Genomic DNA, 10,939 nt, shown 5'->3' with positions numbered 1-10,939 from the left:
TCGGGAGAAAGAGCGCATTCGTAGTGCGAAGCTAAGGGAAGAGTCCCTTAAGGTTGCGGCATACATTGCCTTGGCTTTCAAAAATCTCCAACACCACTCTACTATATGGCTACCATACAACTTCGAGTAAGCTCAACTCTATACTTAAAGCTTTGTTCGATATATTTCATTCGATGCAAAATGGCTTATCTAGTTCTATGATTAAATCCATGCAGCAACCACTGGATTTGTATACCTGTCAATGTCGGGAGGAGCATGGCATGGGTCTTTGATTCATTAGATAAGGACACGGTGACATACAAAGACTTCATATCGATTCTCAAGACGTATACATATCGACAATCCTCATTAGCTTATATGTTTGTATACATACTTGTAACGTTCACTTTTAGATACTAACAAGTTGTATTTGTTAAAATAATTCGAACAGGGCATTTAGGTCCTATGTCACTAATCATCATGGAAGGCATGATCCAGCAAGGAAGGAAAAGCTGGCTATAAAAACACTATGTGCGGTAAGTGTAACTTACTTCTTCAGTATTCCGTTACATGGTTGTCAAAAGCATTACTTAACATTTTCATCTGCAAAATACACAGTGCCCCAAGCAGAAGCCTGGGAGTGTACATTGTGGATACTATATATGTTCTATGATGGGTAACACCGGTGCTTACAGGAGACACCCCTTAAGGGTAAGTTTGAACCTCTTCACCCGTAGTATAAAAACTTCATAAATGGTATAAAATACTAAACCGAAACTTGTTTTCTTGTAGTGGAGAGAAGAGAAAGGAATGAAAAGAGACCCATACAAGGATGACCAACTCTTAGAGCTCGTCGGCGACCTTTGCAACTTCATATTGGACCAGATTGTACACGTCAAAGGTGCCTACCATGACCGAGAGTCTGAGTTAGGTACAAATCCTCAGTACCAACACCTTCGTGAGACTGAAAGGCTAGCTCTAGGACGTTGATAACAATGTGTATGGAATTTGTATATTTAATGATGGATTGTATATATTCATGTGAATTGGACTTGTAATTGTAGTTTATAGAATACTCTTATGCTTGTAGTCGCGGTCGCGGGGTGTTCGGCAACGCGAACGCTGGTCACGGGGCGTTCGGCAACGCGAACGCGGTTCGGAACGTTGGTCGCGGGGCGTTCGGCAACGCGAATGCGGTTCAGAACGTTGGTCGCGGGGCGTTCGGCAACGCGAACGTGGTTCGGAACGTTGGTTGTGGGACGTCCGGCAAAGCGATTTTGAATTGAAAATTTGATTTTTTTTTGTGGGAAAACGAACTGTAGGGGCGGTTCTAGATTGAACCGCCCCAACAAATACCTATTTGTAGGGGCGGCTGGTACTACAGCCGCCCCTACAAATATATTTGTAGGGGCGGCTGGTGTTTCCAGCCGCCCCTACAAATTGATTTGTAGGGGCGGCTGGTAATAAGAGCCCCCCTACAAATAGATTGTAGGGGCGGCTGGAAACACCAGCCGCCCCTACAAATTGATTTGTAGGGGCGGCTTGGGAACCGCCCCTACAAATGCATGATTTGTAGAGACCCTTGCGTAGGGGCAGCTGGGCAAACCGCCCCTACAAATGGTCTACAACCGCCCCTAGAAATGCTTTTTGACGTAGTGCGGCACTCCACCGCCTACCACTCCAAGTACCGCACCACCACTGGGCGTGCCCAACATGCCACCGCCCTCCATCCCAAGCACACCACCGCCACCACCCACCATGCCCACCACGCTGCCACTGACCGTGCCCAGCACTCCACCGCCTACCGTTCCAAGCGCCCCACCTCCGACCGTCCCAAACACACCGCCGCCACCAACCGTGCCCAACACTCCACCACCCATTGTCCCAAGCACACCGCCACCACTGACTGTGCCTAGCACCCCACCACCGACCGATCCTAATGCACCACCACCACCGACTGTGCCCAACACTCCACCTCCCACTATCCCAAACACCTCGCCATCACCGACTGTGCCTAGCACTCCACCCCCACCACTCCAATCACACCACCACCCCCAGTGACTCCGCCAACTGTGCCTAGCACTCCGCCACCCACTGTCCCTAGAACACTGCCACCGTCAACGGTTCCTAGCACTCCACCGCCCACTGTCCCTAGTACACCACCACCACCGACCGTGCCAAGCACTCCACCTCCCACAGTCCCCAGCACCCCGCCACCAAACACCCCACCGTCGACTGTACCCAGCACCCCTTCACCGCCAACCATGCCCAACTCTCCACCGCCCACAATCCCAAGCACGCCGCCACCGCCGACTGTGCCTAGCACCCCACCACCGACGGCCCCTAATGCACCGCCACCACCGACCGTGCCCGACACTCCACCTCCCACTGTCCCAAACACCCCACCACCACCGGCAGTACCTAGCACTCCACCCCCACCATTCCAAGCACCCCGCCACCCACAGTGCCTCCGCCGACCGTGCCTGGCACTCCACCACCAAATGTCCCTAGCACACCACCACCGTCGACCGTGCCAAGCACTCCGCCACCCACCGTCCCTAGCACACCACCACCACCGATCGTGCCCAGCACTCCACCTCCCACAGTGCCCAGCACCCCACCACCGACCATACCTAGCAACCCTCCACCGCCGACCGTGCCCAGCACTCCACCGCCCACAGTGCCCAGCACCCCACCGCCGACCATACCTAGCAACCCTCCACCACCGACCCTGCCCAACACTCCGCCACCCACCATCCTGGGCACCCCACCACCAAGCAACCCACCGCCAACCGTCCCCAACACACCACCACCACCCATCATCCCAAGCACTCCACCACCCACCGTCCCAAGCACACCACCTTCAACCGTGCCCAGCACACCATCACCGAGCAAACCACCACCAACTATCCCAGGGACACCACCACCGCCAATTGTACCCAGCACTCCGCCGCCCACCGTCCCAAGCACCCCACCGCCAACTGTTCCTAGCACACCGCCACCACCGACCGTGCCTAGCACTCCGCTGCTGACCATTCTCAGTACCCCACCACCGCCACCAGCCGGGAACGACACCTCCTGCCCGATCGATGCATTGAAGCTGCGAATGTGTGCCAACCTGATGAACGGCCTTGTCAGGATCAAGCTGGGTTTGGGACTGTTCATCCCGAGGCCAGAGGACAAGCAGTGCTGCCCGCTGCTCTGGGGCCTGACCCGCTTGGACGCCGCCACCTGCGTGTGCACTGCCATCAGGGCCCGTGTCATCCCCGGCATCGTCAACTTGTACGTGCCCCTCAGCTTGGGCCTCCTCCTCGGCGGCACGGATGTGCCTCCTATCGGCCTCTCCTGCCCGCTGATCGATTAAGGGTCACTGTGTTCCGCCTGGCCACTGCATCGATCGAGTAACCAAGTTAATAACGCGTCCACACACATACCATCCTCCCATCCGTATCGTTGGATCTCTCTCTCTCTCTCTCTCTCTATATATATATATGTAATATGTTGGTCTGCTCGCACGGGCTCTCGCACTGTGTTCGTAGATGTGTCAAGCATGCATGTCATGCACAATGTTCTGTCGATCAGGTACAAACATGTTTTGATGTTCGTGTTATTACAGACTTGTACGTGATTGAATAAATTACTAGTACAGTGTTCCTGTGTTTCCATGGTTAAAATAAATTATTATATTTTTTTACGGCAAAAACTGTGGAAGAGATCCCCACAGTGGTGAAAACTTTTTATAAATTAAAGGAAGTACAAAAACTTACAGAGGGAATTAACCGAAAGCATCTAACCAAAAGTAAAAGGTTGACCTAAGATCTGCCTTGAACCTAACCGACTGAGTAAAACATTGATTTTTTGAAATTACAAAGCCCGCTTGGCACGGCTCTCTTCTTTGGAACACCTTGTCGTTTCACATCTTCTAGATCTCCCATGCAGCGATCACCGAGGCTTCTGTAAAATAAATTATAGTGCTTGTCTTTTGGAGGGATATATACTCTATGAAATAAATTTTACACTGATCTCAATGTGGTCTAAGCTATATATGATTGCTTATTATGTGTTATGAGAAGTCAAGAAAAACTAAATATGCTCAAGGAATTGAATATATGCGAGGACTACAGAATCATCCGGCGGTAATCTTAAGTTTGATAAGCCGGTGACCCAAGAGGCAGTATCAAGCATACTAAAATATGCTGCAGACAAGGAGAAGGACTCATTCAATCCTTCCAGAGGGAGGGACGAACTTAGCTTTGGCTTGGGAAACAAGGAGCACACAGGCCGCACCAGGGGCTAGGGAAAAGGACGACCTGGAAGTAAGGATTCGAAGAGGACAGACACATATACAAGAAACATGACAGGGACCGATAGACTAATCTTGAGCTCCAAGTAAAGGCTCTAGTTGCGAAGGCGTTGGAGGAGCAAGAATTGTCTACGGAGCCACGGATATTAATGACGCTGTCGGGTGAACTGACATTAGTTGGCAGCCCTCCGAAAGTTCCTAGCAACCAAGATTCCACTGCAGCCACAACCCCCGTCGATCGCATATAGGAACCAACTAGTTGCATCTTGGTGTTTCTCAGCGGCTGGCAAAACATTGTGATGGAGGTGGCAACGGGTGTGGCACATCCTCCTAGTGGCTTACACCACAATAATAAGATACCGCCGGACTACACTAGGGTCGAGGTGCATACCGTGAAGCCCGAGTTCATGCAATGGAGGATAGACTACGCAACTCCCGAGAGGCTGGTGTTACTTGGAGACGTAATGGGGTAGTTCATCCTCTGGCACAAACGGGACATTATATTGACTGCTTCTTCGCCGCCTCCCCTCTCCCAAATTTGGAGCGAGTTGTTGAGGTCAGGGAGATATTTTCACTGTCTCGCGACCACCACATTCCTGAGATGCCACATTCTTCCCACCTCCTAGCGAGCATGTGCCTTCTCCAGCTCGTACCAAGCAAGTGCATAATGAGATGCCACAGTCTTCTCAACAAGCACAGCCGATACATGAACAACGAGTGCCTCCTAAAGAAGGTGATGCACAAGAAGACGAGGACGTGCCTGAATGGGAACTTTGAAAGAAGCATCCAATCACCATAAGACCAATTTATGTTCCGATGAAAGACGTCTCGTCCGTGTCCAAGTGGTATTCCCATGACCAGTTCAAGCCTGAGAACCAAGTTAAAAAAGTCACATCACGGGGTTCTGAGGAGGCCGTCACTAGCAAACTCCACCAAATAGCAAAGCAGTATCCAAATGTTGATGCCATCAAATGGTCAAAGGATTGCCCAAAAACATATGAAAGAGGCAAGCCCTTCCTACCAAACCAGGACATCCAGCGCCTACCACTTGGAATGAGAAGGTTCCATGATTGGTACTTGCGTGTTCTCCCAACGAGCATAGACCTCATATAAGCATGCTTCCCCACCGGCACATTTAGAAGCCCAGTCGGGAAAATTGTCTTTGACTTCAATGATATGCAGACATGCTTTCACCTCGGAGCAATAGAGATGAATCTAATTCGCACGTGGTGCTTGTAAGTCCTTGTCCTCCAGATATGATATGAATGTAATCTTTGAATTTTGTTGTAACTAACCCACGCCGTGATTTATAGAATGCAAGTGCACATTGTCAAACAAATGCCAAGTGTGAAAGCCAGGTATATAGACCCTCAAGCTATAGCACAAACAAATTTTAATTACCCTAAACAGTGGCTACTGGATGCCAAAGAGCTAGCTGCTGGAAAGACTCTTCGGGAGAAAGAGCACATCCGTACGGTGAAACTAAGGGAAGAGTCCCTTAAGGTTGCGGCATACATTGCCCTGGCTTTCCAAATTCTCCAACAACACTCTACTATATGGCTACCATACAACTTCGAGTAAGTTCAACTCTATACTTAAAGCTTTGTCCGATATATTTTATTCGATGCAAAAGAGCTTATCTAGTTCTATGATTAAATTCATGTAGCAACCACTGGATTTGTATAGGCATCGATGTCGGGTGGAGCATGGCATGGGTCTTTGATTCAATAGATAGGGACCCGGTGACATACAAAGACTTCATATCGATTCTCAAGACGTATACATATCGATAATCCTTATTAGCTTATATGTTTGTATACATACTTGTAACATTCACTTTTGGATACTAACAAGTTGTGTTTGCTAAAATAATTCGAACATGGCATTTAGGTACTATGTCACTAAACATCACGGAAGGCATGATCCAGCAAGAAAGGAAAAGCTGACTATAAAAACACTATGTGCAGTAAGTGTAACTTACTTCTTCAGTACTCCATTACATGGCTGTCAAAAGCATTACTTAACATTTTCATATGCAAAACACACAGTGCCCCAAGTAGAAGCATGGGAGTGTACATTGTGGATACTATATATGTTCTATGATGAGTAACACCAGTGCCTACAGGAGACACCCCTTAAGGGTAAGTTTGAACCTCTTCACCCGTAGTATAAAAACTTCGTACATGGTATGAAATACTAAACCGAAACTTGTTCTCTTGTAGTGGAAGGAAGAGAAAAAAATGAAAAGAGACCCATACAAGGATGACCAACTCTTGGAGCTCGTCGGCGACCTTTGCAACTTCATATTGGACCAGATTGTACACGTCAAAGGCGCCTACCATGACCTAAAGTCTGACTTAGGTAGAAATTCTTAGTACCAACACCTTCGTGAGACTGAAAGGCTAGTTCTAGGATGTTGATAACAATGTGTATGGAATTTGACATTGGTTTTACCTTGTGAATTATGTCTATTTAATGATGGATTGTATATATTCTTGTGAATTGGACTTGTAATTATAGTTTATATAATACTCTTGTCCTTGTAGTTTATATAATACTCTTGAGCGAACGTGGTTCGGAACGTTGGTCGCGGGGCGTTCGGCAACGCGAACGCTGGTCGTAGGGCGTTCGGCAACGCGAACGTTGATAGAATACGCGGAAACAAACAGTGTTCTGGTCGAAATTGAATTGTAAATTTAAATTTTTTTGACGAAAAAATGTACTGTAGGAGCGGTTCTAGACTGAACCACCCCTATAAATAGATATTATAGGAGCGGCTGGTACTACAGGCGCCCCTACAAATCGATTTGTATGGGTGATCTGGGAACCGCCTCTACAAATGCATGATTTGTAGAGACGGTTTGCTAGGGGCGGCTGACCAAACCGCTCCTACAAGTAATCTTGAGCCACCCCTACAAATGATATATGTACCAGTGATTGTGCATCCTTTAATTAGCACTATCTTTGCCGTTGAGCCATCCATGAGGATTATCCATTCCTTGCAACCGTCACGAGGTCACTCAAGGAATAATAAATGAGGTGAATGCAAGTGCATTGCATTGGAATCCAAAAATGTTCACAAGATAACTATGGTGTTCAGCTGGTCATGTTACAGCTTGTTTCAGCTTATTTCAGCTTATTCTCTCTCACAAAATACTATTGAATCATCCGAAACCATCTGAAATTTACTGTGCAGTCTACCAACCAAACACGCTGAACATGTTTTGTGGGCCACTATATGTATTCCAATAAACAGAGATAAAATATTTACATTTGCAATGATACCGTAATTTTTGGAGATTAACATCATTATAACAATGCATTACTGAAAACAAATGAATACAATGGTGTTCCGGAAAATGCAATTTAAAATAAAAAATAAGAAAAAATGAACAACAAATGATTGAGACAATTTTGCCTCAACTCAAAACGTGATTCAGCCTAAAAGGCACCAGTAGGCAAGGTTGTCAAAATCATAGTTTCTAAATTGAATATAATAGGAGAGATTTACATACCATTAGAAACATAAAAATCCTAGCTAGAAGCAAAGACTTAATTAATCGGGGTCGTCAATTTAGATCCATAGTCTGTTTTATTGAATTAATGAATCTCCTACAACTAAAAAAGAACAAAACGTGAAGATTTTTTTTGTTCGACGTTCCCAACTTGGTCCATCGTCCGCTCAGACGCGTGGCCGCCCCTTGCGATATTTAAAAGGAAAGACACGGGTTCCGCCATTCGCGCTAGCGCCGTCGTCCTCGCCCGCGCTCCTCAGTCCCCGATTCGCGGCCGACCGATCGCCGAGAAGACCATTCCGCCGCCTCGCCGAGAAGGAGAAGGACCCGCGCCGTCGTTCTCGCTCCGCCCCAATCCGCGTCCGCGCCCCGCCCCAATCTGCCGACGCCGACGACTCCTTTCCCTCCCCGTTGCGAAGCAGCGCCTGCTGCCGGCAGACGCCACGACGCCACCGCGCCACCGTCTCGACGCCACCGGACCCGCCGCTGCCTCCACGATCTGCCCTGCCGTCGAGGCGGCTGGACGTACGGCCGCCGGACATGCCGCCCCCTCCACGACGCCGGAAACACAGGTGGTCCTCGCCGTCGAGCGGCCCGCTGTCCTCGCTGTCGTGCGCCGTGGCCAACGTCGCACGTCTCTTGTGTCTGCCTTGACAAAAGGTGTGCGCATTAAAGGTTGCAGCGTCATGGCGCCCTGCTGCCGCCAATGCCACAACGATGCCAAGGTGCATAGTTTTTGTTCGGTTCATCTCCCCCTATTACTCTCCATTTTACATCTAATTGAACAAGATCTGACTGCTGCATAATAGATGACCTGGACCTGGAATTGGATATGATTAGTGTCGTGTTTGCTATCTAGATCAAGTTATGTGCCCCAACAGGTGCACCTGGACATAGTAGCAGACTAGCAGTGAATTTGAGATGTCAATCGGCTAAAGCAATCACATTTTATTCTTTTCTTTTGAGAGTACAGTATATATGCCTGATTCTTTTTCGTATTGGCATATAATGGCTACCTAAATATTCCTACCTTTTCTAGATAACAAAGAATTCTCTAGAAAATATGGATGAGTTGCTATGTTGATATGTTAAAAAAAATATTGGAGTATATGTTTTTTTTGGGGCAGTATGCTTGTATGCCTGATTTTAACATGTAGTCTAACACTGTGATTCCTAATCTAACACTGTTATGTTCCAGGTCTTAAATGACCAATACCATTGTGATGGATGTGCCATATGCAGGTAACTACCATACCGACAGGCAGTCTTCCACTTACCGCTCAAAAGTCTAACTTTTACTAATTGTTCAGAACTGGTGGTGCAGATAACTTTTTTCAGTGTGATAAACTTGTTTCACTGTGATAAATGTGGTAAGTTTCTGCACAAACTTCTTTCTGCTAATATTCCATTGCATGTTGTGCAACAAAGATTTTATTTGCACCCCTGTTTCCCTTGTCGCCATCCAACAGGGTGTTGCTACAACAATGTCATGAAGGATTCCCACTGCTGTGTCAAAAGAGCAATGCATCCCAATTGCACTGTCTGCTTCGAGGTGAGAAACCTTCATTTCAATGAAACATCACTCTGAACTTTCCAGTTTCTTGATTTTGAGAAGATTTCCCTCTCTTGTTTTGCACTATATATACTACTGAGGATAAGGAGCATGAGAAGGCGGCCAAAGCTGAGGCGAGGGGCAACGAGCAAGAGGTGCCCGCGAAAAGGAATGATGATGTGGGTAACTTGGCTTTTATTACATGAGCCCCAATACTAACACATAAAATTATTGTGCTTGAAGCAGGATATGCAAGTGTAGTTTTAACTGTGATCAAGCCACGTTTCTGTTTTTAGCATATGAGGTGAGAACTGTATGAGCATTTTACGTGTTCGAGAAAAAAAATTGTATGGGCATTTTTAAACAAGAAGCAGAGTAGCAGATTTGTTCTGTTCCTTAGGCTATGTATGGTGTGCATGTGTAGGAGGGAGCAAACAACAAAATACATGAACTAAGGACTTGGCAATTTGACCTGCTATTTTCAGTCTTACTGAAGCTATAAGCTGTTGTTATATCTACAGCACTAATGGGATGGGAGACAGAAAGATGAATGATGTCTTTAACGATAAAGTAATGCATTTGATATAAAAAAATAGATAGAGAAAAGCAACCTCTATATAGTAAGACCATCCCTTATTAATGATTCAGAGGATGATTGACAAATCTTCAATGAGAAACATTGGTCAACCTCGCCATGAGCCTTCACGTGTTGTCACGGCTGCACTGCTAATGCATCTCCGGCATGAGTTGAGGGAGGGCGTTGCTGTCTTGGGAGGCTAGATGATCGGGAGCTAAGGAGCAGATGGCCAGGTGGGGTTTATTAGGTACAGAGCAGAAGCCATTGATCGTTGGAACATCATTGTGCTGTATTTTTTTTTTTGCAAATCAGCGGATGGTTCCTCCTGGCAAGTCATTGATGGCTTTGAATGGTGCTTTGATCAATATTGAGGATCTTGATCTTTGCCTGTATGTTCAACCTTACTTCATGGATAGTGTTGTTTCTTATTTTTACTCTTTGTTTTACCTTTCTTTGGCTAAGAGCACCTTAGCTATTTGCTTCTTGCCTTGGGCATACCAAAATAGACTCAAGTCAGTGTACCCTTATCTTGGTGGGTTGCCTTAATTTCGTGTTGGTGGCATGGTTGATCGATCTCTTTGTGCGTGTGTGCGAGCCGGGGCCTGCCTACGTGTGGTGTGCCCGGTTTTGCGCACCATTTTCTGGGGCTTATGGTGTTTGCAGAGTTTGGGTGGTGTTAGTGTGAAGCAAACTGGTGAGCTGGCGATGCCTTTGTTTTTTTTTTTTGTCAGTAATAATATCACAAAGATGTTACTTCATATCAGCCATGCTTATCAGTCATGATACAGTGTTTTTCTCTCACAACAAAACAGCATCAGCCGGCTTATAAGCCACAGAAATGATCAAGCAAACATGGTGTAGATCGCGTTGCTGATCGCTCTTAGGTCCTCTTTTTGTTAGGTATTTACTACTAATAATCCTGCAGTGATGCTGGTTTTGGCGGTCCGTGTTTGATCTTGTGCACAATAACTTAGGCCAAAATTCCTTCATGACAAAAAAAAAGCCAAGAAATT

The 10,939-nt window shown here is 46.8% G+C and overlaps 2 protein-coding genes across 11 annotated transcripts; one reads left to right on the top strand and one right to left on the bottom strand.

The window, feature by feature from the left end:
- Positions 1-2,400: 2,400 nt before the first annotated feature.
- LOC136495740 (uncharacterized) lies at positions 2,401-3,015 on the bottom strand. The gene has a single exon (XM_066491586.1). It carries the CDS (start codon positions 3,013-3,015, stop codon positions 2,401-2,403), a length of 615 nt encoding a protein of 204 aa, XP_066347683.1.
- Positions 3,016-8,029: 5,014 nt separating this feature from the next.
- LOC136498116 (uncharacterized) lies at positions 8,030-10,318 on the top strand. Of its 10 annotated transcripts, XR_010769518.1 has the most exons (8): positions 8,030-8,522; positions 8,996-9,039; positions 9,108-9,167; positions 9,267-9,349; positions 9,457-9,504; positions 9,596-9,653; positions 9,835-9,919; positions 9,998-10,318. XR_010769518.1 is itself a non-coding variant. In XM_066494056.1 (7 exons), exons 2-6 carry the CDS (start codon positions 9,003-9,005, stop codon positions 9,608-9,610), a joined length of 243 nt encoding a protein of 80 aa, XP_066350153.1. In that variant the 5' UTR covers positions 8,030-8,522; positions 8,996-9,002; the 3' UTR covers positions 9,611-9,653; positions 9,998-10,318. The 10 variants fall into 10 exon arrangements, 4 of the variants coding, with proteins under 4 accessions (XP_066350153.1, XP_066350152.1, XP_066350151.1 ...); XM_066494056.1 differs by lacking the exon at positions 9,835-9,919; XM_066494055.1 differs by lacking the exon at positions 9,998-10,318 and having other exon boundaries at positions 9,774-9,990.
- The last annotated feature ends 621 nt before the right edge of the window (positions 10,319-10,939 follow it).

This window comes from Miscanthus floridulus, chromosome 12 (genome assembly GCF_019320115.1).
Source record: "Miscanthus floridulus cultivar M001 chromosome 12, ASM1932011v1, whole genome shotgun sequence".
Lineage (NCBI taxonomy): Eukaryota > Viridiplantae > Streptophyta > Magnoliopsida > Poales > Poaceae > Miscanthus > Miscanthus floridulus.
This window is presented reverse-complemented; position numbering and strand designations above follow the sequence as displayed.